Source organism: Myotis daubentonii, chromosome 8 (genome assembly GCF_963259705.1).
Source record: "Myotis daubentonii chromosome 8, mMyoDau2.1, whole genome shotgun sequence".
NCBI lineage: Eukaryota > Metazoa > Chordata > Mammalia > Chiroptera > Vespertilionidae > Myotis > Myotis daubentonii.
Genome location: NC_081847.1, coordinates 39,382,325 through 39,406,531, shown reverse-complemented (window position 1 = coordinate 39,406,531; position 24,207 = coordinate 39,382,325). Strand labels below are relative to the sequence as shown.

The window sequence follows — 24,207 nt, the reverse complement described above, 5'->3', positions numbered from 1 at the left end:
GACGCAGACAATGCACTTTCTTATTTGCCCAGGGGGCCAGCCTGTAGCAACACAAGGCTACTTTTCATCCTGCTCCTAAAGGCCTCTGTCTATGAGGCAAAAGAGGGCTGAGGACTGGCCAGGCCCTGCACCGGAGGTCACTACCACGAATTCCGAGCTTCATTTAGGAGCAAATTCCTTGGTCATCTGGTAATAGTGTTAATGTTCACGGAGTGGTCATGACTGCGTCCATGAGCTAGCACTGGACCGGTGTCCAAGGAGTTTAAAAATAGGAGAGCCTCTTTAGTTTCTCATTTACTCATAATCATAATGTCCTGCTCAGACTCCTATGTGGTCAGCGGCTGGGCGCACAGGAAGGAAAATTACTCCTGACTTCCACTCATGCAAAAAGCATTTGGTGCTAACAATTTACATTTCTATAATGCTGTAGAGTTTAAGTGTTATTATATACATGGTCCTTACTACCAAATTTAAAGAGAGCAGGGAAGGGTTTATTAATCCCATTGTACAAATCAGAAGACACACAGAGGGCAAGTTGCTCGTAAGTACATAATTAATTACCAGATACCAGAATATGAACACTCTGGGGACAGGAATCCTGTCTGGTTTATCTCTGAGGGAGACATGGATAACATGAAGCAAGTGTTCAGATCGAGGTCTTGCTTAGTGCCTGGTAGGCAAGGACACCTTTCTAATCATTGAGATAAGGCAGAAAAAGAAGAAAAATGGAGATAAGGAGATGTCCTGGTCTTAATCACCAAGGAGCTGAATGTCTGTCTGGGGAGAAACACAGGAAATTACCAAAAAGTAAAGGGATACATACAGTGCACCCACAAGTTACAAATAATTACAAGTGGGTGATGATCAGGGTTGGTTAAGAGGTCAAGGTATCTGGGAAGAAGTGACTTGTGGGTAAGGTTTCAAGGCGCCTGATGGGCAGACAGCCAAATGAATGCCTTAAGAATGAAGGCCTCCCTGAGGCCTTGTGCAAAATGCCTTATGCTGTGCATAATTTCTGCTCACCAGTCCCCCACTCAGACACACAGCACACACAGGCCTGCCCTCTGTTTTTTTGCCTCCTCACCTTTGTTTGTAATGTTGATATTCTCCCCCCAATCTCTACCATAATATAAGCCTAAAATGTGATATTCCTTATAAAACTTTTCCGGAGATCTTTGAAATATTTTCAAAGAGTTTCAACTAAATGTGATTTCCAATCCTTAAAACTCCCAAGCCTCGGATTGGTACCTCTGTTATGGCAGCTCCCAGGGCCTACCTTGTGACAGCTGTTCACACGTGTGCCTCTTTCCTGTGCTGGCTCCCTGGAAACACGAGTTGTGTTCCACTCACACCTGTGCTCTAGAAAGCACCTTGCATGGCACGTTTTACATAGTGGCCTCTTGGAAAGAGTCTGTTAAGCAGGGCTGACAGCAGAAGCTCAGCACTATTTAATGAGCTGTGCCGCTGACTCGTGTGGATGGGGAGAAGGGGAAGTGTCAGGAAACTGTGAGGGACATGCCTTTGACGGCTCGCTGCTGGGTGGCTGAAATGCTGGCCAGAGAAGTGAGACATGATGGGAGCAGACTACACTGTGTAGGAGAAATGTCATGAACAAGAACATGCAACCTGTACGATGGTGTAAAGCACTGAGAGGCAGGCAGGGGCCACAATAGCAATCTATGTGAGAAGTAGATCAGATGGGGAAGTGGGGAGGGGAGGGGAGGGGAGGGGAGGGGAGGGGAGGGGAGGGGAGGGGAGGGGAGGGGAGGGGAGGGGAGGGGAGGGGAGGGGAGAGAAAAGAAGTTGACAGGAAGGAAGTGGAAGGGAGGAGAAATGAAATCCTTAGAGGTGTGCAAACATGGGAACTTGGAGTAGAACACATTCATTCACTTACCTGAGAAAGATATCCTGAACACCTAACTATGGCCCAGGTACTATATGATGGACTGGGGGCAGCAAAGATAAATAAATAGTTCACCTAATCAAGGAGATTATAGTCTAATGAGATTAACAAATATGAACAAATGGTTTTTTAAAAAATGAAATAATGGCTCTTACAAAGGTCTTCTCAAACTGTGTGCCATGGGAATCCACAAGAAGGACAGACTGAGTCTGTCTGGGGAAGTCAGGAGAGTTCAAGAGAAACGTAACATTTGAGCTGCATTCTAAAGGAGTTTAAAAGGTGGAGACAACATTCCAAGCAGGGGGAATAATAGCAGGGATAAAGGCAAAGAAAAGTCAAGTTTGCCAAGGTAGGAGAGAACAATGGAATATCACTGTCTCTAAAAGAGAGAAAGAACAGAATAAAGTGTATATATTTTGCTTATCAGATCCTAGCTAGCAACAGATCATATTATTTTGCATTTATTACTACACACTAGGCATGGTATGAGGCAGCCTGACTAATAACCATTGCTCCCACTGCCAGGAGCAGCAGCTCGTGTTTACTGAGGGCTTATCAAGTGTCAGGCTAGTGCTCAGTGCTTCTTCATATATTTACTCCCTTTCTTCTCACAAGTATTGGGAGGTAAGGATTATTACCCTCATTGTAGATGAGGAAACTGACTCAAGCAGAGCAACCCCCTCAAGGCTAATGGGTGGTGGACCTGGGATTCCAACCTGAGTCTGAGCTCTTTTCACACTACCATGTTTGCACAGGCACAGACTTCAGAGCTGTCTAGAGAGCAAAGGAAGATGCTAAATAAGAGTGGTAGAAAGGCTTAAGAATGGAGCTCAGTGAAATTAAGTTCTTCCAATTAGGTCAGAAATACCTCGGGTGAGTTTTCCTTTTTCATACTCTTCCCCACAATCTGATCTCCTTTTAACCAGAGAGTTACATACTGTACTTTCCAGTTTCTCTAAATACTGTCACCGAGACAGGATGGGCTCAAGAGAGCAACGCCAAACCCCATTTTTCCTTTCTTCAGAACTTCAACTCTGACAACGTTCAAGTCGACATTCTACTTTTAGACACAGGGCCACATGATTTGAAAGTGAAATTTTAAAATGTAGATCTGAGATACAACTATAGCTCATCGCCAAGAAAGGCATCACTGAACACGCACAAGATGAAACAGAGATTGGTTTCTAAGACGAAGTTTCTGCCCTGACAGATTCAGAAGCATCATAGAAACCAGCAGACAGAGAAGGTGGCTGCTGTCAGGATAGCACCTTATCTAGCCTGTTACAACTCCGAGCTATGGAATATTCACTGTTGGGTGGAAGTGTGCACTCTGTGTTTAAAGGGAAAGAACCAAAGAAGCAGGATCATTATGTATCATTCTGATGGAAAATAAGAAAGTTTGGGTACAGTCCTTTTATTAAAAAAGATTTTTAACTAACTTTTAGAGAGAGAGGAAGGGAGAGGGAGAGAAACATCGATGTGAGAAACATCCACTGGCTGCCTCTTGCATGGCCCTTACCTGGGATAGAGCCTGAAACCTGGGAACCTGCCCTGACTGGGACTCGAACCAGCAACCTTTCAGTGCGTGGGATGGAACCCAAGCAACTAAGCCACCCCAGCCAGGCCTGGTGCAGTTATTTTAGGAACATCTTCTCAAGTTCTGGTCGTTTTAAAAAGAAGTGGGATGGCATGTCACCTTTATTATCCACTCCTGTCTTATTACGTGTGGAAAGGGTCAACGTGTAACTGGAGTAATAAATTTCTGGCCCCTTTTCTGGGTTTCTAATATGCTAGATAACCAATTGATCTTGGGATAAGGACTTGACATGGCTCACTGGATATCTGGGTGTGAGAAAGTGGAACTAGACACCTGAAAGAACTCAGCATATCTGAGATTCCAAAATGGCTGTCAGCACAGATCAAATCATGACCATCTAGCCAGGACTGTCTTTGGAGAAATAGTATTGAAGTAATATAAAAGTTCTAGAAACTAAAAAATAAATCATCACAAACTTCTCTACACCCCATTACTTCCCTTATAAAAGGTTCCAGAAGGACTAAAGGATTCCGCTCCAGAATTCTCTGATGGTTATGCACTAGTAAGGTACAAGTGGGCTTGCTTCACTAGTGGCAGGGAGGAACTCTCCCATACTGCAGTAATTATTGGGATAAACGCTCATAAATGATTCAACCCTGTTTCTGCTCAATTGGCTGAAGTAGTGACAGGCAGCCCGGACCCATTGGTTGTCTGGTTCCATGTCCACCGAATATAACCCAAGTGGAAGGCTTTGCTGGTTACAGATTACTACAATAATGTAATTTGAACTGAATGTGCAGAAAATTATCAATATGTCCTGCAGACTCTTCTAAACAGGAGTATTTTTCTGTGTTAAATATGGCTAGTTATGCCAGACTCTACATAGTTAAATATTTTTGATTATGAGGCTAATCATAGAGAAAACAAAAATGAGGGTTAAAAGTAGGAGTTAAAGAATAATGTAGAACACCCAGGACCTTCTATCTTTCTTAATACCCACAGGTAGGACAGAGCATCAAGCAAATGGGATCAGATCACAGCTCTAATACTAACTTACTAGTGTCCATAGGCCAGTCATTCAACGTTTCTTGGCCTCAGGATTCTTTGTTTGGAAATAAGAAGCCTGATCTGGATCAGGACAGAGAAATAGGGTTCACTCCGAAGGTCAACTCTAATCTACGGTAATGGTTGTACAGTACTACATTGGAAAAGGGTGGTAAAGCTGAGCTGGAGTTCAGTGGGGATGAGCGATGAAATCGATTAGCAATGTCTGCACTGACCGCAGGATGGGGAGTGGTAGTGAGCTTCACCTTTGTCTTCCCTGATCTGATGCTCTTGAAAGTTCCTTTAGCTTTGATAACCTGTGACAAATCCAGGACTGAAGCACTTCCATAACCAAATGAAATGGATTTCTGCCTATATACATTTATATGGATAGACTGAAGCTGTTGACTGACAGGGCTCCCAGATCTTTAGAAGTGCAGCTATGAGAAATGCTTGAGTAGGAGACAAGAACTGTCACCTCAATAGAACATGATGGTCAGCACAATTAGCTCATCTTTTTGTCAATAAATTAAACTTCCCTGCAAGAAAAAGACAACCTCTGTATCTGCTATTGTATCACACAGGCGATTTAAAAACAGTGTGGGCATGTAAATCAGGTGCTCTTAAAATGCAAATATGATTAATGGAGAGTAAAAAGAAATTCCAAAATTCCAGTACCTCCTTAAGTGCTGTAAACATGTCTTACTTTAAAATTTCAGAATGAAAATTTATATATACGCTGAATTGTATATGAAATAATACAGAAGAGTTAAGATTTAAAGGAAGTCTTCCACAAATTAATTCACTCAACTCTCACCTTTGAGAAGAGTGAAGGTGACTGTTTTTGCGAAGCAATGACAACTCAACATGCACGTACAGCACTCTCTACTTCCCAGAGCAGCGTGTCTGCATTAACCTGACCTGCCGCGTATGCCCTGTGTTGGGTACGTATAGCAAATATCATTTTCAGATTTCACATAAGGAAAAATTGAGACAGATGTCAAATGACTGTCACTGAGTTTTGGTTAGAGACTTGAGTGGAACACAATTTCTAGTCCAAGACCTTTTTCTATTAGTCCTTTCACTTTGGCAAGAGATGGGCTGCAAAAATGGAATAACACCAATAGCAAAATTTCCTGAATCTTTACTGTGTGCCCGGCACTGTGCTAAGTACTTCCATGGACCTCTCATTTTCCCTTAAACCCTAAAAACTATGACTATGTCTACTTTTCAATTGAGAAACTGAGGCTTTATTAAAGACATGAAATTTCACAAAGCTCATGGTTGAGTAAGTGTCGGGAGATGAGATAAAAACCTACACAACTTTGGCTCTAAGCCTGTGATCCTATCCACAGTTCAAAGAAGGAAAAAGCCTTTGTTTTATAGACCTTCTTCAGTATTATCTTACCAGCAAATGGATGGGATTTTTTGCTTTATGCCACATCTGGGGACTACTCAAACGAACAGCATTAAACGTAAGGTCATATACCTTCTTAGCCTGTCTTATCCTTATTAAAGCTAAGAAACTTTTTTAAAAAGGGAGGGAAGGGATTGTAGCTAGACCAGCAAATCCCACGTGTAATTTGGAAGAGTTAAAAAAAAAAAAAAGATATTCTGAAAGGTTTTGTTTTGTTCATTCCATAAGAGAGGAGTAGAATAAAAACTTAAATGGTAATTGGGTGAATGGCACATTAAGTAGAACAGATTGCAATTCGCAGTAGCATAAGCCTGTTTGGGGGCTGCTAAAATAAACAGATTCATCTCCAAAGATATACAAGGAGGTGGTATGTGTGGCATCAAGGTGCCATTACTACAGGGTTGTGTGCGCTTTCCCCTCCCCCAGCTACATCCTCACTTTAAATGTTAATCTGTCTTTGGAAGCAGTATCAAATCCCCACCTTTCCACGCTTCTCTCTCTCAGCAGGCAAGTCACAGGCCTCCGAATGAGCATGTGGATGCCATTTCCAATCTGCCCCTGTCAGGCAGCAGAGCTGCCCCTGGCTGATGGAAGGAGACAGTCATAAAAGCAGCTGCTATGAAGCCAATAGGAATCCCTCTCACCTTAATAAGACGGGACATGACTCAGAGCCCCAACAGGGGTCACAGTTACTGTCTGCAGTCATGAGCAGGAATGGTCCCAACCATTTAGAAAAGGCCAATTTCTTTTTTTCTTCCAAAGCAAGAGAAAATTTAAACCATGGCAGAGACATGTAAGTAGAGACAAGGGAGGCACAGACACGAGCAAAACAAAATCTCCCTCCAGGAGCTTCTAAAATAGGGCAGACTTAGAGAGAAAGCTCCTAGAGACTGCAGGTCATTTTCCACCAGGGCAATCAAGGCTGGAGAAAGAGTAAAAGGGATTTAGTTATTGACTTTTTTGGAGAACACCGAACTAACTGACAGAAGCTCTCATAAGAATCTGAGGATCTCAGGCCAGAGCTTTGTTGCCAAAGGAAAGACTGACTACGTTAGGCTGGCCTCAACACATGACCACACGCCGGGTTTTTACAAACACCTGCATTAATCTTCAAAATAACCCTCTCAAATAAAGTTATGATGAAAACTTAGCGCACACACGGGATGATACATTTCCAAAAAGAACAGAGTCATGTGTGGCAGAGCTGGGATTTAACCCAGGGCTCATGCCCTTCCATGTTATCATAATGCCTCCACCACAGGTGTGTCTTCAATTTCCAAGTTTACTAAAATGCAAATGAAGAAACAACTACCCAGACTTCTCATACATATAAACCAGCCTTGAAAGAACCAGGGCTTCCATGAGTCTGTAGGGGAGAGACTAGGGACCCCACTGAAGAGGACTAAAGGATGAAAACAGCAAAACAGTGCTGAGACCACAGTACCAGGTAAGTGGCAAAGGGGTGACTGGAACCCAGTCCAACCTCCTAACTATAGAAAGGATGACTGTGACTGAGAAGGGGAAAGGCGGGGGCAGGGAGGCAGGAGAGAGAGGGCAAATGGACCTGTGGCAGAATCTGTGGGTGCCTGGAGAGGGAAGCAGGAGGAAAAGCACCTGTCACCCCTCCCCCACTGTCCCTGGCCTCTTCTGGCTGTAAGCTGTGTTCTGGCAAATTCATGGCCTGAGAAGTCTGGGAACCACTGGTTTAAAGAACAGCTGAGAGGAACTCTCAGCAGGATTCTCTTTTTGTAAGCTTGCCCCAGAGCTTCCAGAGTGGTTAGCAGAAGAATCAATGGCAGCCTCACACTTCGATTGTCTGCAGGATCACCTACCCCACACTTTCATTCCTATGCGTTCCCTGTTTTTTATACAAAGGTCTGAGTTTCAAATGCTAAGGAAATAGTCAAAGTTTGTTTCAGACATTAAGTCCTGTGGATACTATTTCATTACATGGAATCCATCTTTCTCTTTCCAGGATGAAGCTTGGAATAATTTAACTGTGGCAAAATTAGCATTCAATTTGTAAGTCATTATGGTGCAAAGTATGTGGTAAGAACACTTTATTGAATAAACCTGCTGAGAATAATTTTCCCAGGAACGGAAAAAAGGGAAAACCCTCTCTCCAAGGCTCTGCTCCCTCTTTTAAAATGCTTGCCTATATAATTATGTCTTACTCCTGACAACCAGAAGCCAGACATCTCTGAACATTTAACCAATAGAAGCCAGAAGGAACCGAGGAGTCAGGATATCGTCCTTGGTAATTCCTGTTGTTTGGGGATTCAGGTGAAATCTGCTGAGACAAGCATCCTAGATATTTACAGATCACAGAGAACTGCTGCTCACTCATGCCCTTTAAAAGTTCAAGTCATCAATAAAAAATTTTTTTTCTTAAAAAAATAAAAAGTCCTGGCCAGTGTGGCTCAGTTGGTTGGGTATAATTCCACGCACCAAAAGGTTGCTGGCTCAATTCCCAGCCAGGGCACATGCTTGGGGTTGCAGCTTGATCCCATCGGGGGATGTGCAGGAGGCAGGTGATGTTTCTCTCTCACATCGATGATTCTCCCTCTCTCTCCATCTCCCTTCTTCTCTCTAAAAATGAATTTTAAAAAATCTTTAAAAGTTCAGGTCAAATATTATTAACCAGGAACCCCAACAGTATGTCGTTAGAGGCAGAAACAGAATACTGGGGACTAGCTATTAATTATAAGAAATATTAACCATGCTCTGTTAACCGTGATTATTTTGTTCTGATTAAAGAAAGCACATTGTACCCTGGCTGGGAGTTGTAAGCCCAGGACCTGGGGATAGGGGTGCGACTTTCTATATGGAAATCACAGAAAACCTCCGGAGGTGACAGTTAGGTTGAGACTTGATGGCTGGAGGAAGCACCAGCAGGAGCAGAGTCAGGGCAGAAGGCAGAGCAAATGCAAAGGCTGTAAGGCAGGAACGCAGTAGTGGCAGGAGAAGTAAGAAGTAGGGAGAGCTCAGATCAAGCAAAATCTCGCAGTACTAGGGAAGAAAATGTGAGTATGTGGAGGGGTGGTGGTGCAAATAGTCCTTATAAAGAAAATGAAAGGTTCTCTGGCCACCCCTCCATGCCAGGCCCTTTCACGTGTGTTATATCTATGCCAGTAATCCCTACATATGGAATTCCTTAAAACACACAGGTTGGGACATATGCCTTAAAATCAAAACACCAGTAAGGAAGAAAACAAGGCTGGGGCAGTTAGGCTATTTGTCCACAGCCGGAGAACCAGACTAAGCCTGGCTCTAAAGGCTGGCCAGACTCCCCTCTGACACCTTCTGCTCCTGGATTTACCTTCGCACTTGCCCCCAAACTTAACTTGCCTTCCCAGTGCCCCTCCTTTGCTCCTGTTTTCTCTCGATTGGAAATGCCCTAATGACTCTACCTTTTAAGATTCAGCTTGAATTTCGCCTCCTCCACAAACTAAGGGTGACTCTACGTGCAGGCAACTTCTCCCTGCTTCCTGGACACCTCTAGCCCTCAGCACCACTCCTGGGGTCCATTCTTCTATCAGCACTTTCACCCTCCCCCCCCCCCCCCCCCCCGCCAGTGCCAAGCCCAGGGCCTTGCACAAAGCAGGTGCTTAAGAAATATCTGCCAAATGACTGGATTCTCTCCAGCGAATCTTGGTCAACAGCAAACCATGAACACTTGCACTGTATCCATGGAAGTCTGAAGTTTATAGAAAACATGATGGCTCTGGGACACTAAAAATGTCAATACCCGATTCCCATTATCTAAGATTTGTTGTTGCTGTTGTTGACTTGGCAAAGTATGTGAGATATTTATTTATTACTGATCTGTCAAGATCACCAAATACCTGAGAAATAAGCATTCAATTTAAGTCAATAAATAGGTGCCGAGTTCCCAATGGGTATAAGACACCCAAGTTTAATGGAGGTGGGATGGGGTGAGGTGATAGATTGTGTATAACTTAAGAGAGAAGAGTGCATGAAGGAGAGGTGAAAAAGAGGTTGTTTTGTTCTAAGTCACTTTACACCGTGAGGCGGCTTCATCTGCCAGGATGGAGCCCGAGTGCTGGCAGAAAGCACTGCTCACAAATGCATCCCTCGCCCCCACCCGCCCGTCTCTCTGAGCAACACGGAGGTTGCTGAGTGCTAATGGCCTTGGAATGTTTGCCATGCCCAGCAAAATGGCCTTGGCATCCAGGAGACAGATGTTTGTCAGGGAATGGCAGGGGCCTGGTGCCTGTGGCACACACAAGCTCCGTGAGTGCTGGGGAGAGTGGCTGCAGAGATTACTCTCCGTCAGTGCGCATCAATTTCACACCCTCTTCAGTGCTGATAATAGATAATCTTGTGGGAAGCAGGCCAAGTTTCCTAACAGCTACAGGCAAGCTGCAACCTGACGGCCAACAGCTTACCTGGTCTCCCTTAAAAAAAAAAAAAGCAAAAGCCTATTTCAGTTTCCTTTCAAACGAAGCATGTGATGGTACCAACACTCTAGTTTGCTTGAGCGACTCCTCTGGGAACCTGGCAAGGAGGATGCTCTTAGGAAAGGACTGCCTGGCTTACTTAAAGTTACACAAGAATTCTAAAGGAAGCTGGGAAAATCTAGCAACAGCAGCAGCTCTCAGTTACTAAGCAAGGTACTTTATATGCCATACTTAGTATTCATGATAATACCGAACAGGAGATGTTATTTCCATTTTACAGATGAGAAAACCAAAGCTCAGAGAGGTCAACACATTTGTCCCGGGTCTCAGAGCTAGGAAGTGGCAGAGCAGAAATTCACATCCACTCGGCTGCTGCTCTGTCACCGATCAACCGCTCATAGTGCTCTTTATCCATCCCATTTTAAAAAATGGCAGTTACCAAAGGATGTTCACCTGAACCTGAGGGAAAACATTAAGCTGGAGGGTATCTTGGAAATTGCCTTTGCTGATACTGTGTTATGGCTATGAAACCGGGGCTACATGCGGCTCGGTGACAAGGCATGGCTAGGCAGTGGATTAGAGGTGGTGGTGCCTGCATTACACGTCTAGGTCTCCCGGCTCCCAGGTGCTCCTCTGCCACCCCTGAAAATCTCCGTTAGCAGATAACATGGGGGAGTCCCCCAGACCTGTTGTTCCAGCTATTTCCTTATAAAAGTCTAGGGAAATTTCAATTCGTTTCTAATTATCATTCCGAGAGAAAGAATGTATTACTCCATCACTTTAATGATCACTAAGTGTCCATCATGTACAAGTTACTGCAAAGGGAATAAACGATGGAAAAGGAGAGCTTAATCAAAGAACAAAGGGCGTGGGTGTGTGGAATGAAAGGACTATGTGTGGGACATGCTAGAGCCTGAAGTCCAGCCTCAGAATTTAGAGCCTCTGCCTTTTCTCTTGTAGTAGCATCATTGCATAAAAGAATAAAGTCCCAGCCAATCAATCCAATCAATCAGCAAACATCTGAGGACTCATTAGGCCTAGGGAGCACGGGGAAATCACAAGAACGATACACGGTTGCCTGTCTACTGGTATTCATAAAAGAAGGTGTTTTTCGTGAAAGGGGAGGCAAAGAGAAAAAGGCATAGTCTTTGCCAGCCCTGGGCTCTCACCCTGGCCCGCAGCATAGCTGGACTACCCAGCACAGACGGAGGCGGGCACTGAAACGGCTCCTCCACCAGGGAGGTTCAAACACCAAGTGGATCTTTAAGGCGAGAAGTAAAAAGAGAATGGAGCGATATAGCAAGTCAAGATCACAAGGAAGATGAGGTCTATTTCAGACTTTGAAAAAAAGCAAGAAAACGATCATTATGCAACGTGACCAAAGACTAAGGAATGTCTTGTAGGAGAGAAAATATGAATCGAACATTAAAACAGATATGAAAACCTGCCCTCATTAAGGAGGCAGATGAGAAAGCTACAGAGGCCAGAGGTAGAAGAGAACAAAATGGAAGCAGGTAAATAACACAGGAGGTAGGATAACACCATAGTAAGCAAAGCCCCACAGGGAAAAGGACTAGCACAGTGATGGTGAACCTATGACACGCGAACTCATTTTTTGGTTGATTTTTCTTTGTTAAATGGCATTTAAATATATAAAATAAATATCAAAAATATAAGTCTTTGTTTTACTATGGTTGCAAATATCAAAAAATTTCTATATGTGACACGGCACCAGAGTTAAGTTAGGGTTTTTCAAAATGCTGACACGCCCAGCTCAAAAGGTTCGCCATCACTGGACTAGCAGGTTTCATTTCCCTCAGCAACCATCAGCATAAGAAAATTAGCGTCAGTTGTGTAGAACCTGTGTGGGTTTTGCTGAAACACACCTGAGCTTCCCTTTTCTAGTCTCCAGCTTCTCATCTCTGGATGGGGGAATTGGATCCAATAACCTCGCAGTCTCCTTTCAGCTCTTACACCCTGTGATCACCCTTCCTCCAATGCTTCCCTATGACTACAGACACCAGCAAGTGTGTGCATTAGCACACGCTGCCAATGTGGTGCAAGTCCCAGCAGTGTACTTGGGTTGACTTTCTAAGAGAAGCTCTTGTCAAGGGTATTAGAACGATCCCCCAGACTCGGGCCAGACCTGGCTCAATCCCACACAGCCTTCCTCCTGAAGGACTTTCACTCCTGTCAGAGGAGCTCTGCTCTTGCAAGCTGTTAGATGACATATGAAGGCAGACGGCACCTTAGCCCTTCCTGTTCTGCGGGTAAATATAAGGTGCGCAGGGGATCCAAACGGAGTGCAAGCCAATAGCTGGCGAAAGACAGGCAGGGATACGTACATGCTTTTCCCCTTCAATCTTCTTGTCGGCCACCTGCATTGCATCCAGATATTTAAAATGCAACTCCATCAGTCTGTCAACCTGAAAGAGATATTCCATAGGCATGAGTGAGAAGGAAAGAGAATGTCAAGGCAAAAGGAAGGGGGAGCTCTGATTCATCTCTGTCACTCCTTATAAAGGGAGATCCACTCTACCACTCCCACATGGGAGATCAGCTTTGCTTATGGACACACCAGGAATGGATTAAAGAGCTGCATGGAACAAAGCAACACAGTCCCATTCCCCAAAGAACACGATGCATCCCCAGCCTTTCGAGGACTCCCATGAATTCAAGTTGTTATAAACAAACAAATAAATAAAATTTCAATCCCCTTTGTGCAAAGAGGAGCTTGAAGTTACATACTTGATATTCACTTAGAACTTTACAGAATTTTTTTTTTTTTTTTAGAACTGAAACCTTTCATGTTCAGATTCTGCCCCAGAGCTGATCTTTTTTTAAAAAGGTCTGAGTAAAATTTCTTTAGTTGCTTTTGAGTCAGAAGAGAGTGCAAGAAAAACTCCTTCAGCAACTTAAAAAGAACCTGACTTTTGCTCAGCAACAATTCAAAAACCAGTTTTAAACTTAACAAAAGTCATGCTTCAAACATGGCCTGAGGAACACTCAGTAGGTCTGAAAAAGTTTCCTTTTCCCCTAAGACTTCTGAAAGATTGAAGGAATACCATGAAGCCAGCCTAGACTTCTAACCCATCTCTTTCCTATGTTGGCAACCCTGGTGTTTACCCAGGAGCTGTTAATGGTTAATAGCTGAAGTTGCTTCAACATGGCATCAGAGAGTCCAGGAAGACTGCACCCAAACCCTCTCTGGAAACAACGATGGATCTAAGATCTTACGTATATTTTCATGTCTATTATTTCCTTAGGCCTTACAAAAACCTGACAAGGTAGGCAGAGAAGATAGATTACAACCCTAATTTCAAAGGTGAGGAAACTAAAGCACAGACATTAAATGTCAGCAAGGTGACATGATTGCTAAGATGTTCTGCGCCCTAACCTGATGGCCTTTTCACCATGCTACACTGCCAGTGAGAGAAGAAAAAATGGTTAGAGGTCGGCTCAAAGAGACAATCTTAAAATCTCTCCAAAGTCCGGGGAAAATGTATCCTTACCTTGGACATAGGAAAGAAAGTTATTGTAAGTTAAAAAGGGCCTTTGCCCAGCTGGTGTGGCTCAGAGGTTGAGCATTGACCCATGAACCAGGAGATCACGTTTCAATTCCCCATCAGGGCACATGTCTGGGTTGAAGGTTCGATCCCTAGTAGAGGATGTGTAGGAGGCAGTTAATCAATGATTCTCATCATTGATGTTTCTATCTTTCTCTCCCTTCCCCTGCCTCTCTCTGAAATTCATAAAAACAAAAACAAAAACCCAACAACATTAAAAAAGAAAAAGAAAAAAAGGGGAGGTTTTGGTCCTTAATTTTTACTCATCTGGAATTACCTACTTATGTCTAGTATGATAAAATACACAGGCTTTCTGGACTTAGGCAGCCTGGGTTCAAATCTCAGTTCTGCTTTTTAACTGGGTGATCTTGGGCAAGTCACATAATGTCTCTAAGTGTCAATTTCCTTACCTGTAAATGTGAATAATACTGTATTACCCAATCCTAGTAGTCACCCACTAAATGATAGTTCTTATTCTCTTAAAACACGTATGGTTTGGCATGCTAGATAAGTACAGAATATTTATCTAATCTCATTTACAGGGTCAGTCCCATATTCCATAGTCCATCTAGAATAGGCTCTATCATTTCTTTTAGCATCATCTTCATTTTCATTACCACCACCTAGTAAGACTTCATTTGATCTTTATCTCACTGACTCTTCAAGATGGGTATCAATGACTTCATTTTAAAGCCAAGGAAAATGAGGCTCAGAGCAGCACATGTCTCAAAAGTGGCAAAACCAGGCTCAAATCCATACATCTGAAAGTGCATGCTTTCAGTCACTCTGCTGTGATGTCTCTCATCACCCTCCCCACCCCCAATCTTATTGTAATCTACTCTCGTGGGGTCTAAAACCCCCTTTAAAGTTCTAATTGATACTACCCTATGATGTTACTACTTCCAGGGGAATGCACTTGGAGATGAAAGACAGAATAATCAGACAAACCTTTCTCATCCAAAGCAATGGGGCCCAGACGCTGGAGAAGATATTTTAGGGCAGGAACAATCAACCCAGCACCCTTCAGACTTCATCAGGTAAGAGCCCTTCTATCACAAGCCGTCTGGTCCCATTCTTACAGTCCATCAAGCACCCACCTTCTCACTGTCATTTTCAGTGAATTTATTCAGCAGCCGGGTTCGCTGTTGCCCTCTCAGGTTCCGCAGGAGGGAAGCCAGGATCGAACAGACATGCTCTGGGTTGGGAAGGAGGAAAGAAAACATGCTGTGACCAGGGCAGTAATTATTACCTCTTCAAGCTTGGTCTGGTTCTATTGAAGGGAATAAGGAGGCCTTCCCTGACTGCTGCTATTGATTAATAAGACAAGAGCCTAAACTGTGTCATTGGAAACTGAACTGAACTGGTCTTCTCGTACTGCACAAGAAATATATTCATAGGGATGATACCTTCAAGGCCAACTTGAGCAAATGAATCAAAACCAAGAATTTCTATTCTGCCTGGAATTAATGGATTTTTATTGTCCACAACAGAACTTCAAAGTAATCCCCCCTTTACAGAAATAATCTGTAGAAAGAATATGAATACTGGCCATGAGATGAGCATATAATGAATAAATAAGACATGTTCATCATATTCTCAAATTACCTTATCACTTTCCCAAGTAAACATCCCAGAATTAAATAAGAAATATGATAGGGCCCCAGTGCAACCACTTACATTCTGGTGCAGCTAAACCCCCCACTTTAGGTTTAAAGCAGCTGGACAGCAAGTACTTTAAAACGGTAATGATGCTTTTTGAGTTCACAAAACCCATGGGCATTATTATGAGGTACTATTCTTCTACCCCTGGGAAGAAGAGGGTAATTGAAGGGTATACTAAGGCTTCAGCTGTAAAGAGATTCTTTTCTTTAAAAAGAATTTTTTAAAAATCAAGAATAATGACCTTGAAAAGGAAGTGGCAAAAGTCTATTCATGGAAAAATGGCCAAGTTTATTTTGAACTAAAATGCACATGGTGTGGAACAATAAATATTCTATTTGATAAGTGACTGAAGGGCATCTTCAAATGCCAAAGGTACCTTGAGTTTTCAAAAATCACTTGACTATTAACTAAAGTCACAAGTAAGCATTCTTATTGTAGCATAGATAACTATTATTGTATTTGTTTTATTTCCTCACTTGTATCAGAAGCATTCCCCACCTCTTCATTTCCCTGTTGTCTTAATGCTGGAGTTATTTAGTCCTTAGACTATTTTCTACCCACATTCACTTCCATGGGGATCTCATTTAGTCCCATGGCTTTAAAAACCATTTACATGCTGACAACTCCCAAATTTGTTTCTATAATTCAGTCCTATTCTCTGGATGCAGACTCATACATTCAACTGTCTGCCTGCTCTTTCTATGTGGTTGTCCAAGATCCTTTAAACTTAACATGTCCCAAACCAAGCTTTCAATCTTCCTCCTTAAACCTGTTTCCCATGGTCTTTTCCATCTAGTTAATGGCAGCCAGGTTCTCCAATTTCTCAAGCCAGAAACAGTAAAAATATTCTTAATTCTCTTTTGTCACATGAACCACAGGAAACTTTGTCAGCTTTACCTTCAAATTATATCCAGAATCCCATCTCTTCTTACTAAGGCCCCACAGTCACTACTCTGGTCCACACCACCATCATCTCTTGCTTGGGATATTCAACAGCCTACTTGTGGGTCTCTCTCTGTTTCCACTCTTGCCCCCTTTGGCCTAATCTCCATAGAGGAGTCAGAATGATTCTTTTTTAACCTAAAGTTGAATCCCATCATTCTTCTGCTTAAATACCCTCCAATGGCTCCTCTACTCGCTCAGCCTAAATGCTGTTTCTAACGCCAGGCATGCTCCCTGAGCCTCTGCACTTGCTATTTCCTCTGCCTGAAATGCTCCTCACCAGATTACCTGCATGGCCTAATCTTCAAGTCTACTTTTACTCAACTGTCATCTCCTCAATGAGGCTTTCCTTTGACTACCCTATTTAAAAATGCAATGCCCAACATTATTCCCAAGTCTTATCCCCTCTCTTTTTCTTTAGCATGCATTATCTTCTAAAATACTATGTTTACTTATTTATTTTGTTCACTGCCTCCATTCAATTAGAATATAAGTTCCACAAAGGCAGGGATTTTAGTCTGCTTCAGTCATTGCTATATCCGAGGTCCTAAAACAATGCCTGACACGTAGTAGGTACTTTGAAAAATACTTGCTGCGTGAATGGGAAGAAAGTAGGCTCTCATACAAGTTTTTGGTGGTGGTGGTGGCGCGAGGAACAGAACAAACCAACCAACCATTCTTGAATTCTGGGTATCTGTCAAATGCCTTCAAATAACTTTCACCCTTTTGTATATTTTTTGCATTTGAGATTAGTGGAGCTACCATTTTCAATAAAACTAGAGGCCTGGTGCAAGAAATTCGTGCATGGGTGCGGTGCCTAGGCCTGGCCAGCAATCAAAGCACAAGCGTCTGGTATGGAAGGGCAGGTCCCAGCTGACCTCTGGGCCCTGGGCAGCACTTGGGCCCCTCCTCTGCCTGAATCACGGCGCCCAAGTCCATAAGTGGAGATGCGGTGAGCACAGCCGGACGCCGCAGGCCGGGGCACAGCATGGGCCTCTGGGCCTCCCAGCAGTGCCGCACGGAAGATGGGCGGGCAGCACTCTCTTTCCTGTAGTCTCAGCGGCTGAGGCCCGGCTCACCCGGAAGATGCTGCGTGGGTGCGGGGCGGGCTCCTAGGAGGTACCTGAGTGTGGGGTAGCAGGGGGAGTGAGTGCAAGTTTGGCAGACACCCTGCATTCTCACTGCACCTCCATCCTGTCACCCCTGCCCCCAGGTAGCCGGTGAGAAGTCGCAGCGCTTCACCAATGCCTGCCATGTTCTACGCTACCCCTTGGTGGTCATAGCCAGAGGTGGAACGACTGCCTGAGGGGGCAATTTGCATATTAGGCATTTATTGGATAGCTCTAATCAATAGATTCAATTTTTTTAAGTATAAAGTTTTTCTTAAAATATATCTTCATAAGACCCAATATCTTTCAACTTTTACGTAAAGCTAGGACTGAGGTGGTATAATCTCCATCTTGAACAAAAGGAAGGGAGCAGGGAACAGGAAGAAGGGTGGGGTGAGGGTAGAAGGCGGAGTGGACAGAACAGGCACTGTTTTCACAGGAAGGTAAACAACATCATGAACCCAGGGTAAGATCAGTGAACCAAGACAGCTAAGCACAGGGTGAGAAAGTAAGGCAAGAAAGGGAGGCCTTTGAGGTACATGTCAGGGAAAGTCCTCTGACCTCTGTATGCCAAGGAGAGAAGACTAGAGCAAGGAGGAGTGGGGGATACAACAGTTCTGCAATTTGGGGCCAAGCCAAGTTAGAATATGGCTGTGATCTCTTGAGCTGGTGAACAGATGCAGGACAGGCCATAATAAATGCAGTGAATTCTAACAAGCCCAGTTCTGAAACTGAAATTATCATGACAACTGGTAACAATTTCCATGACTATACAGGACAAGCTGACAAACATTGAGGAAAAAAGTTCTTATAGATTATGTGGGCCAAGTCCCTCATTGTATAGGTAAAGCTAGTGAGGCCCTCAGAGAAGTGACTTGTCTGCACAGCTAACTGGAGAAAGAGGTAGAACTAGAACTTCAGATCACTCAGTCAATCATTTACTGACCACTTTTTTCTGTGCCAGGCAAGCACTCAGTGCTCAGGGCCCCGAGACAAACAACACAGTATCCCTAGCCTTAAGGTACTCTTTACTTAGTGGGCAAACAGAATAATACCTGGTAATTACAGTGCAGTGCGACAAGCTCCTTCCGTGAGGTGGGCAGAGGAGACTTGAGGATCACAGAATAGGGATACCTGACCTAGATGGATTCCCATTGGAGGTGCCAAACAAGCAAAGCCCAGCCATGGCCAACAGCTAGGCAAAGAGGAGAGAGCATTCCAGGCAGAAGGAACAATATATGCAAAGGCCAGTGTGAATGGAGTGCCACATTCAAGGGGTTGAGGGGGAAGGGGAGGGAAGGGCAGTAAGATGGGCAAAGGCCAAACCATGAAGAAAAGTGACAAGAATCCACCGACAAATTTTAAGCTGTAGAGAGACAAGATTCTGAGTTTAGACCAATCCTGGCAACTACACTAGTATTCCTTTTAGAGATCAGGATCAGGAAAATGTTTTCTTCCTGATGAATTTTTGTGCTTCTTATCAGGGTTTCCTTTTTGCCTTGGCTATTAGAAAACTCAACCACAGGAGGCAATTTCTTATTGATGCCCTCTATTCTCTACCAATACATTTTAAAATAAAAGCAATGGTAAAACCAAACTATACAAAAAGGTATAAAATAGACTCAACAAATACTTATTGAGCATCTACTAAATATATTTCTCTTCCCATACTCCTCTCACTACCCTATTCCTCTGTCCCAAGAAAAATAACCTACGGAAGTATACTGTGTACATTTTCGGAGAAGAAATTATAATATATATATTTTCCATATATTCTGTACTATACCTTTCCATATCAGTACACACTTTTTTTTTTTTTAAAGCTATCTATAATTCCACCGAATCTTGTCATAATTTAACTTGTGCCTCAATCTTGGGCATTTTAGGTGGTTTCCAGTTTTTGGTTGTATTGTTTTTGCTATTAGAAACAATGCTGCAATAACTATTCAAGTACACAATTTTGGCACCTTTTGCATGTATATTCTTAGGGTAAATCCCTAGCAGTGGAATTGGTGAGTTAAAAGGTATTGATATATAGAATGTTAAAAAACACAAATACTTCCACTCTCTCTGTCTTCCCAAAAGGCTGTACCAATGATGCTTCCACTCCACACAGAGAATGGAAGTATGGAAATATCCTATATAATAAAGCAGTAATATGCAAATTGACCGCCACACTCTCACACAAGATGGATGCCCCCATGTGGTCATAAGATGGCAGCCACAAGATGGCCAGCAGGGGAGGGCAGCTGGGGGGGACCAGGCTGGCAGGGGAGGGCAGTCGGTATATATATATATATATATATATATATATATATATATATATATACACACACACACACACACACACACACACACACACACACACACATGCCAGAGGCCCGGTGCACAAAAATTTGTGCACTGGCAGGGGCGGGGGTGTCCCTCAGCCTGACCTGTGCCCTCTCACAGTCTGGGACCCCTCGGGAGATAACCACCTGCTGCTTAGGCCCGCTCCCCGGGTGGCAGATGGCAGGCCCGATCCTGCGGTGCCTGCCCCACCCCCCCAGGTCGCAGATGGCAGGCCCAGTTGGCGGCGGGGCAGGCGGCGGACTGTGCTGTCCCACCCCGCCTGCAGTATGCAAATTTAACGGCCATCTTTGTTGGGTTAATTTGCATACTCTTCTGATTGGCTGATGGGCATAATGAAGGCATGGTCAATTAGAATCTTTGTCTTTTATTAGTGTAGATATTTGTTTTCCCATATCCTCACTCAGATTGAACTTAGAAATTATGACAACCTGATGGGTGAAAAACAGGATCTTCTTTTGATTAGCATGTTTTTGTTCTTGTCATGAATAAGGTTAAGCACATTTTCTGATGTTTACTGACCATTTGTATTGCTTTCTGTGTGAATTGCTTGGCCTTATTCTTTGCCAATTTATATTTCTATGAGGCCCTTATAAATTAAGAATATTACCATTTTGTCGTATATATTGCAAATATTTTCTCCAGTTAGACATTTGTCTTTTGACAAATTCTTATTCAAAGCTAAGATTTAGTACCACCATATTGTTTTGCTGTAAGCTGCTTCAAATTCTTATTTGAAAGTAAGTAGGGCACAGTAATAACTGTCACCATTTTTATTGTGTATCTATGACAGTAGGCTTATTTGAATCTGTATACAATTTTCTCATTGTTTCCCAATCCTCACTACTAAGCTACGAGAAAGGTACTATTCTCATCTCTATTTTATAAATGTAGAATCCAAAGCTCAGAGAAGTTTTTAAGTTATGTAAGGTCATGTCCTTGAGTAAGTGGTATGAGCTTAGACTTGAACCCAAGTTGTATGACTGTGAACTGTAAGCTTTTCATACTATATTACATGCTTCATACATAAAAAAGGTAATCATCAAAGCTTCCAAAGGAAGGTAAAAGAGACCAGAAACTAAGTCATGTGAAGTCTGAAAACCTGCGTCATGCGGGGCTCACTGTGTCCAAAAGATAGGCACTACGTAAATTTAAAAAATATTAAACAGTTTAATGAGAGGAAAATGAAGCAAAAGGCCACATGGAATAGGATGTCAAGATACAACCCCCCTCTCTCTTTTACTGAATTACTTTTTCCAGAAGCAATTTCTACCAGAGTCCAAATAAAGAAGAGACTTTGGGTTTTAGGCAGTTCCACAAATACTGAACTTCTCAATCATTTTCTCTTTTAATCTTGCTGATTAAGAAGGATGAGAAAGAGCTGGAAAGAGAATGTTCTTTATATACCTCAACAAGTCAGGGGGTGGGGCACAGAGAGGGGACTGGAGCTGTAATTCTCAAAAGGAAAATGTAAAATACAGAAGAATCTGTTTTAGGGGGGCACTAGATCCTATCAGCATGTATTTCCATAGCTTATCCCAGCCTGTAGCAGAGATACCTTAATCAATTGCAGTGGTATTCTAAGAGCAAAGGTCATTTACCTATTTGTTTGGGATTTTAAGTAAAGTACAGATTGTCAATTTCAGGAGACCTGAAGCTGCCTATGTTCCTTCCATCTGTCTCTCTGGGTGTTCGGGCTGGCCATCCATCACCAGTGCCTGCCAGATAGGAAAACACTTCAGCCACCCCAAGTTTTACACACACACACACACACACACACACACACACACAGTTTCATTAGCCACTAATAAATGTAGCTTCCCTAGGAACAGATTTCAGCCCAAGGTGGTGTCAATTTTTCAAGCACCACAAAGATGGGAGAGCTGTTGGCAGAGAGAGCAGGAGAGATAACAGGTTTATCTGCTGGCCAACACTGCTCAGCTATTCTGTCATTTCGACGGGATAAAATGGAGGTGAAGGATAGCTATGGAGTAGTCAACACAGACCAGGTAAATGTAGTGGCTCCACTGCGGAGAACAACCTCTCCAGCAGGGCGCAGGAAGAGCAGAACGCGAACACACACCACCACCACCACCACCACTCCACACCCCCTTTAGAGAGGGAAGGCCAAGAAAATCTACATTTTCAAGTCACTGCGTAGGGAGGTAGAGGCCTTGGTAGAGTATCAGAGAGGAAGTCCTAAAATTGTGCCAGTGTGAACCCCTGCCTGCTGGGTGTCCTGCTCAGTAGTCAAACAACTGGCTACCTCAGACACTAATTAGTGAAACTGCCTAAGGAGGTTTGGGGGGGTGGGGGGAGGCTCTGGTCCACTCTTCCCCCAACTCAAATCTCTTCAGGGCCTCTTAAGGGTAATTAGCAATGGGTTAGACCCCTGGTTATACACTAAAAGGTTGATTCTCTAGGGTCAGTTAAGAGTTCTGTAATTTCAGAGCAGGGAGAACTGGAAATCTTAGAATTCAACTTCTCTGGAGTTCTGAGTATAGAAACAATAGCTCTGATAAGGGATGTTATTTTCTTTGTGTCCAAAGTAATTTTTTGGGCCACTGGAATCTAGATCTACTGACAAACACTTTTGAGAATCTAATGGACCCTTATGCATGCTATCTCTTCATATATATATATATATATATATAAATGTAACATTTCCATGAAGGAGGCTCCTTGGTTAAGAACCCATGACCTGTATACCCAGATCGGAGGTCTTTCCAGAGGAGACAACTGGACTGGCAAGTCACTCCCATCAATTTCTGTGTGTATCTTTTTTGGTCAAGAATAGAATGGATTAGAATTTCCCATTCCATTCTTTAAAAAAGTATGGTCCAACCCATATATCTGCTGTCTATAAGAGACCCACCTCAGAACGAAGGATTCACACAGACTGATGGTGGAGGGATGGGAAAAAATTTTTCAGGCAAATGGAAATAAAAAGAAAAGCTGAGATAGCAATACTGACAAAATAGACCTCAAAATGAAGGCCATAACAAACAATAAGGGAGGCCACTTCCTAATACTACAGGGAGCAATTCAACAAGAGGATATAACTCTGGTAAACATATATGCACCCAATACAGGAGCACCCAAATACATAAAAAGACTTCTGGAAGATATCAAGGGAGCGATTGACAGCAACACAATCATAGTAGGGGACTTTAATACCCCATTGACACCACTGGATAAATGCTCTAAACAAAAAATCAGCAAAAAGAAACAGCAATCCTAAATGACTCACTAGATCAGATGGAATTAATTGACATCTTCAGAACATTTCACCCCAGAGCTAAAGAATATACATTCTTTTCAAGTGCACATGGGACATTTCCAAAGATAGACCACATATTGGGACACAGGACTCCTCAAATTCAATAAGATAGAAACCATATCAAACATCTTCTCAGATCACAATGGCATATTAGAAATCAAGTACAATAAAAACAATGAAAAAATATTAAACACTTGAGGCTAAATAGCATGCTATTAAACAATGATTGGATTACCAGAGAAATCAAAGAAGAATTAAAAAGCATCCTGGAAACAAATGACAATGAAAACACAATAATCCAAAATCTATGGGACACAGTGAAAGCAGTCCTGAGAGGGAAGTTCATAGCTCTACAGGCCTACCCAAAAACAAAGCAAAACAAAAAAACCCACAAGAAAAAATGGTAATAAATTATCTAACCCTACAACTTAAAGAATTAGAAAGAGAGCATCAGGAAAAGCCCAGAGGAAGCAGAAGGAAGGAAATAACAAAGATCAGAGCGGAAATAAACAACAGAGACCAAAAAAATGATACAAAAGATCAATAAAACCAAGAGCTGGTTCTCTGAAAGGATAAACAAGATTGATGAACCTATAGCCAGGCTCACCATGAAACAAAGAGAGAGGACCCAAATAAACAAAATCAGAAATGAAAGAGGTGAAGTTACAACTGAACCCACAGACAAACAAAGGATTGTAAAAAAATACTATGAACAACTCTACTTCAACAAACCAGACAACCTATATGAAATGGACATAGTCTTAGAAAAATACAAGCTTTCAAAACTCAATCAGGAATAATAATTTTAAAAAAAAACCTGAATAGACCAATCACTACCGATGAAGTTGAAGTAGTAATCAAAAAACTTCCAGAAAACAAAATCCCTGGTCTGGATGGCTTCACAGGGGAGTTTTACCAAACATTCAAAGAAGAATTAAAACCTATCCTCCTCAGACTATTCCAAAAAATTCAAGAGG

The 24,207-nt window shown here is 42.8% G+C and overlaps 1 protein-coding gene across 1 annotated transcript in view; it reads right to left on the bottom strand.

Moving 5' to 3' along the window:
- The window catches only part of CTNNBL1 (catenin beta like 1), a 174,890-nt gene that overhangs the window by 10,314 nt on the left and 140,369 nt on the right, over positions 1-24,207 (bottom strand). Inside the window, exons 12-13 of the mRNA XM_059706115.1 lie at positions 14,986-15,083; positions 12,668-12,748 (exon numbers count right to left, since the gene is read on the bottom strand). Coding sequence (XP_059562098.1) covers positions 12,668-12,748; positions 14,986-15,083 — 179 coding nt within the window. The remainder of the gene's footprint in view (positions 1-12,667; positions 12,749-14,985; positions 15,084-24,207) is intronic.